Source organism: Chiloscyllium plagiosum, chromosome 12, assembly GCF_004010195.1.
Source record: "Chiloscyllium plagiosum isolate BGI_BamShark_2017 chromosome 12, ASM401019v2, whole genome shotgun sequence".
In the NCBI taxonomy this organism is placed as follows: Eukaryota; Metazoa; Chordata; class Chondrichthyes; order Orectolobiformes; family Hemiscylliidae; genus Chiloscyllium; species Chiloscyllium plagiosum.
The window spans coordinates 20,790,634-20,797,117 of NC_057721.1; the positions used below are offsets into that span (position 1 = coordinate 20,790,634).

General features: G+C 40.6%; 1 protein-coding gene across 7 annotated transcripts in view; it reads right to left on the reverse strand.

Moving 5' to 3' along the window:
• The window catches only part of LOC122555053 (glutamate receptor ionotropic, kainate 1), a 320,468-nt gene that overhangs the window by 88,688 nt on the left and 225,296 nt on the right, over positions 1-6,484 (reverse strand). For all 7 annotated transcript variants that reach the window (XM_043700701.1, XM_043700696.1, XM_043700695.1 and 4 more), the window contains one exon: positions 1,902-2,075. In XM_043700701.1, coding sequence (XP_043556636.1) covers positions 1,902-2,075 — 174 coding nt within the window. The remainder of the gene's footprint in view (positions 1-1,901; positions 2,076-6,484) is intronic.

The window sequence follows — 6,484 nt, forward strand, 5'->3', positions numbered from 1 at the left end:
GATTGTTTGTCCAGTCCAATTATTGAGGCTTGTATAAGAAAGTTGATATCACAGAAATTGGTTCTCTTTTCTATTTGAATGTCTGCTCAATTGTACTCAAAACGATTTTTGTTATTTCCTTTCATGAATTCAAACTTCTTTATAAATTGTTGTGTGTTGTTACTTTGCCAAAATCTGCAATCCTGAGCAACCAGCTACAGATATTAATTGTGAAGTGTTCTGTGGACTGCAAATGCCAGCAGTTTCCTAATGCTCATTAGTGTGATTATTGACAACACTGGAGAATAAGCGTCCAATGCAATGGCTTCACTGCTGTTAAAATGGTGGCATTAACAAGCAGTAGCTCTGCCAGTTTCTAAGACTGTGAAAACAGTACCTTGTTCTGACGAGTGAAAGAAAATCTCAATTGAGCCTTTACAAATATCATTATTCTGTTTGCCTCGATTGATGAAAATCTATTACATCAATACCTTTCTTTGCTCCCTTGCTCCTCTTCCCATTTTTTCCCTCTCTCTGCCTTGTTGCTGCTTTTGATGATGATTTTTCCATGCATTTTGTTATCACAAGGTTACTTTATCTTCCATGAATTGTTGCTTTTTTTTATGTAATTTGTTTCTTTGCTTTTAGTTATCAATTAATTATTTGGATGGATGCTGCACTAAGTACTTTTCAGATGGTGGATTTTATTTAAAGACAGGTTGCGTTGTGTTTGAATTTGGTATTTGCTCTGCTATACAGACATTATTTCATATACATTTGCACAGTATCCATCCATTGTGCTATTTTAAAATTAAGATTTAGATTTAATGTGACTGCTGGACCTTTTATTTCCAAGGGCATCAATGGAAGAATTCATTCACAGTACTAGCATAACGAAGAATCAGAAGAAAAGTAATTTACATCTCCCTTTCCAACCTGTTTGCAAAACAGAAAATAAAATGCTTTCACGTTTTTAGTTGTTGACATCCTCCTGTGCAATTAAGAAAACAAAGTCTTCCATGTTGTAGATTTTTCCTTTTTAAGTAGCTTGATATTTAACATACTACCAACAATTAACACCATCTGGAAAATACACAAAATATTATAAAACATTTTAATATTCGTGGGGCCATTGATTAAAATGACAATTGTTTTGTCTTCACAAAACACCTGAATCTAACAAGAAATGAGTTAAAAATGACAATTTTTAAGCACTGCCTCTGCACTTCAATACTATGGAAAATGTACAAGAAGACTTACTATAATTTTAATAAACTAACATCCTACCATTCAATCTGGAAAGTATCATTCCATTATTTGTCTTGATTTACGAAATACATTCGATTGTGGAGCCCCTTAGAACCCCATTTCTGTACATACCATTTTCCATGTGCATCTTGCAGAAGATGCAAACACACTGTTAGTTGTTTGTTCTTTCATTGGCACCATCCGGACTAAGATTACCAGAACTAATTTCATTTGTCACCAGCTGTAAAGGTGTATAATTTCAATTGGTAGGTTGTTTTGCTTTTCATTTATCACATGAAATAGCTTAATGAGGCATGTCTGTCTGAATCACAAAATCATAAATGACCCATTCACTTCTTTTGCTGAGGTGCTCCACTTAACCATTTATAATGAATATGACATGAGGTGTTTCAGTAGGAATATCATGCGGAAACCAGAAAATGCTTGTTGAATAGTAATGATCTTCAATTCGACAAATTAGGAATTACGTGAGCATCAACATTTGGAATGCCTATTGCTTGCATTGTTTGACAAGAATTACAAGCTGCAATAATCTGTACTTTATGGAGAAAATGAAAAGCTATTAATTTAATATCTTCTTAAACACACGTCACATTATTTCATTGACAACAATGGAAACGTAAGACTTTTCTGGAGATTTAAAGGGCACTTACTGTTATCATCCCATCCAGGATTCCTGAATCTGATTTCCATGGTGCTTGAAGCTGTTCCATGGCCCATTTGTCAATAATGGATGCAACTCGTGGGTTATCAATATTTAGAAGGCGAAACCCAGTCATGTTGACACCACTGTACCGATAAGGTTCCAGGTTCAGTGCAAACAGATCCTGTAGAGGTAGACCACAAAACAAGAATTTTAAAATTAACAAGTGCATTCTACTTGATGAGAGATCCATCGAAGATAAAATTGTGGCTGGGTGTCTTCCCATGTGACTGTGATTGGTTGGTAGCTCTCTGTTGGCGCAGTCCTTGATCCTAGGAAAATGTTGGCTTCTGAACTGCTGGAGTGGCATAAGATGCAGTAGGTTATCTTAGAAAAAAGTCAACATCAGGTCTCACCTGTTCCACAAGATTTTACCTAATATGAAACTTAGCCACATAAAGAACTATATGGTCAGATAACCAAAACATTGGAAAAATATAGCTATAAGAAGTGACTCAAATATGAAAATTGAGATAGAAAGAAGAGATGTGTAAGGAAAAAATTCAGGCAATTAGAATTGAGGAAATTAAAGAAACAGTCACCAATGGTGGAGCAATTAAAATCTGGATGCATGAAAAGTCAGAATTTGGTGAGTGCAAATGCCTTGGAGGATTACAAAGAACAAAGAACAAAGAAAATTATAACACAGCAACAGGCCCCTCGGACGTCCACGCCAGCGCCAATCCATATCCTCTATCTAAACCTGTTGCCTATTTTCTAAGGGTCTGTATCCCTTTGCTCCCTGCCCATTCATGTATCTGTCTAGTTTCATCTTATTTGACGCTATCATGCCCACCTCTACCACCTCTGCTAGCAATGTGTTCCAGGTACCCACTGCCCTCTGCGTAAAGAACTTTCCATGTATAGCTCACCTAAACTTTTCTCCTCTCACTTTTGACCTTGTGACCCCTGGTAATTGAGTACCCCACTCTGGGAAAAAGCTTTTTGCTATCCACCCTGATTATACCTCTCAAGATTTTGTAGACCACAATCAGGTCGCCCCCTCAACCTTTGTCTTTCTAATGAAAATAATCCTAACCTACTCAACATAAATAATTTGGATGCAAGCATAAGAGGTACAATTAGTAAGTTTGCAGAGGACACCAAAATTGGAGGCATAGTGGACAGCGAAGAGGGTTACCTCAGATTACAACAGGATCGTGATCAGATGGGCCAATGGGCAGAGAAGTGGCAGATGGAGTTTAATTCAGATAAATGCAAGGTGCTGCATTTTGGGAAAGCAAATCTTAGCAGGACTTATACACTTAATGGTAAGGTCCTAGGGAGTGTTGCTGAGCAAAGAGACCTTGGAGTGCAGTTTCATAGCTCCTTGAAAGTGGAGTCGCAGGTAGAAATGATAGTGAAGAAGGCTTTTGGTATGCTTTCCTTTATTGGTCAGAGTATGAGTACAGGAGTTGGGAGGTCATGTTGCGGCTATACAGGACATTCGTTAGGCCACTGTTAGAATATTGTGTGCAATTCTGGTCTCCTTCCTATCAGAAAGATGTTGTGAAACTTGAAAGGGATCAGAAAAGATTTACAAGGATGTTGCCAGGATTGGAGGATTTGAGCTATAGGGAGAGGCTGAACAGGCTGGGGCTGCTTTCCCTGGAGTGTCGGAGGCAGAGGGGTGACCTTATAGAGGTTTACAAAATTATGAGGGGCATGGATAGGATAAATAGGCAAAGTCTTTTCCCTGGGATCAGGGAGTCCAGAACTAGAGGACATAGGTTTAGGGTGAGAGGGGAAAGATATAAAAGAGACCTACGGGGCAACGTTTTCACACAGAGGGTGGTACGTGTATAGAATGAGCTGCCAGAGGAAGTGGTGGAGGCTGGTACAATTGCAACATTTAGAGGCATTTGGATGGGTATATGAATAGGAAGGGTTTGGAGGGATATGGGCCGGGTGCTGGCAGGTGGGACAAGATTGGGTTGGGATATCTGGTCGGCATGGATGGGTTGGACCGAAGGGTCTGTTTCCATGCTGTACATCTCTATGACTCTATAACTTCTCTTCACAGCTAGCGCCCTCCAGGAAACACCTTGGTGAACCTCCTCTGCATCCTCTCCAAAGCATCCACATTCTTCTGGTAATGTGGCTTCCAGAACTGTACACAGTACTCCAAATGTGGCCGAACCAAACTCTTATACAACTGTAACATGACCTGCCAACTCTTGTACTTAATACCCCATCCAATGAAGGAAAGCATGCCATATGCCTTCTTGACCACTCTATTGACCTTGCTTGCCACCATCAGGTTACATTGGACCTGAGCATCTAGATCTCTCTGTACATCAATTTTCCCCAGGGCTTTTCCATTTACTGTACAGTTTGCTCTTGAATTGGATCTTCCAAAATGCATCACCTCGTATTTGCCCGGACTGTACTTCATCTGCCATTTCTCTGCTCAACTCACCAATCTAGCTATATTCTGCTGTATTCTCTTACAGTCCCCTTCACTATCTGCTATTGCCAATCTTAATGTCATCTGCAAACTTGCTAATCAGATCACCTATACCTTCCTCCAAATCATTTATGTATATCACAAACAACAGTGGTCCTAGCATGTATCCCTGTGGAACACCACTGGTCACAGTTCTCCATTTTGAGAAACTCCCTTCCACTACTTATCTCTGTCTCCTGCCCAGCCAGTTCTTTATCCATATAGCTAGTATACTTAGACTCCATGTGACTTCACCTTCTCCATCAGCCTACCATGGGGAACTTTATCAAACACCTTACTGAAGTCCATGTATATGATATCTACAGCCCTTCCCTCATCAATCAACTTTGTCACTTCCTCAAAGAATTCTATAAAGTTGATAAGACATGACCTTCCCTGCACGAAACCATGCTGCCTATCCCTTAGTATCTTTTCCAGCAGCTTCCTTACCACTGGCGTCAGGCTTACCAGTCTACAATTACCTGGATTATCCCTGCTATCCTTCTTAAACAAGGGGACAACATTAGCAATGAGGAACTTACTCATGTTCAAGGATACTGCAAAGATATCTGTTAAGGCCCCAGCTATTTCCTCTCTTCCTTCCCTCAGTAACCTGGGATAAATCCCATTGGACCTGGGGACTTGTCCAACTTAATGCCTTTTAGAATACTCAACACTTCCTCCATCCTTACGCCGACTTGACCTAGAGTAATCAAACATCTATCCCTAACCTCAACATCCGTCACGTCCCTCTCCTCGGTGAATACCGATGCATAATACTTGTTAAGTATCTCACCCATTTTCTCTGACTCCACACATAACTTTCCGGCTTTGCTCCTTTATATGAAGAAAAGGCTTTGGGAATTTCAGTAGCCCTGTTTGCTAAAGTTATCGCGTGACCCCTTTTAGCCCTCTTAATTCATTGTTTCAAATTGGTCCTACATTCCCGATATTCTTCCAAAGTTCGTCTGTCTTCAGGTGCCTAGACCTTCCTTATTCCTCTTAGCTAGTCTCACAATTTTACCTGTCATCCATGGTTCCCTAACCTTGCCATTTCTATCCCTCATTTTCACAGAGACATGTCTCTCCTGCACTCTTTAAAAGCTTCCCACATATCAAATGTGGATTTACCTTCAAACAGCTGCTCCCAATCTACATTCCCAAATCCTGCCAAATTTTGGTATAGTTGGCCTTTCAGATTGTGGTGTTTGAGAAGATTACACAGATAGGGAGGTGTGAAATCCTGACAGGATTTGAAGACTAGGATGCAAATTTTCAAAGCAATATTTTAGTAAGAGCTAATGTAAATCAGCAACCCAATGGCAATGGTTGAATGAGGTGAAGATACCTCAAATTTACAGAGAGTGGAACACAGAAGGTCAGTCAAGAGGTCATCAAGTCTAGAGGTAAGAAAGGCCATGATGAAAACTTCAATAGCAGATGAGCTGAGACGTGATACTGTCTCATTCCTAATAAGGGTTTATGCCTGAAACATTGATTCTGCTGCTCCTCGGATGCTGCCTGACCTGCTGTGCTTTTCCAGCACTACACTCTCGACTGTCAGGTAACAGTGGGGAGGTGAAAATAAGAGATCTAGATGATGACATTAGTTTTAATTCTGTATCTCCGAGGCAAGTTAGTCGAATTTCCAGTTTACTGATATTTCTTGTAGTGTCTATAGTTCTGGTCATCACATTACCGAAGGGTATGATCTGAATTGAAGGTGTACAGGTAAGATTTCCCAGAATGTTGAGGAATAAGAAACTTCAACTCTGAGGAAAGATCCAAAAGTAATTTACTTTGGAATACTGGAGGCCGAAGTGTTCTCTAATTAAAGAACCAGACAGCATGGACTAATCCCAACCTCACCATCAAGCCAGCGGATAAAGGGGGCGCAGTGATAGTCTGGCGCACTGACCTCTACACCGCTGAAGCCAAACGCCAACTCGAGGACACCTCTTCCTACTACCCACTCGACCATGACCCCACCCCCCATCACCAAACCATCATCTCCCAGACCATACAGAACCTCATCACCTCAGGAGATCTCCCACCCACAGCTTCCAACCTCATAGTCCAGGAACCCC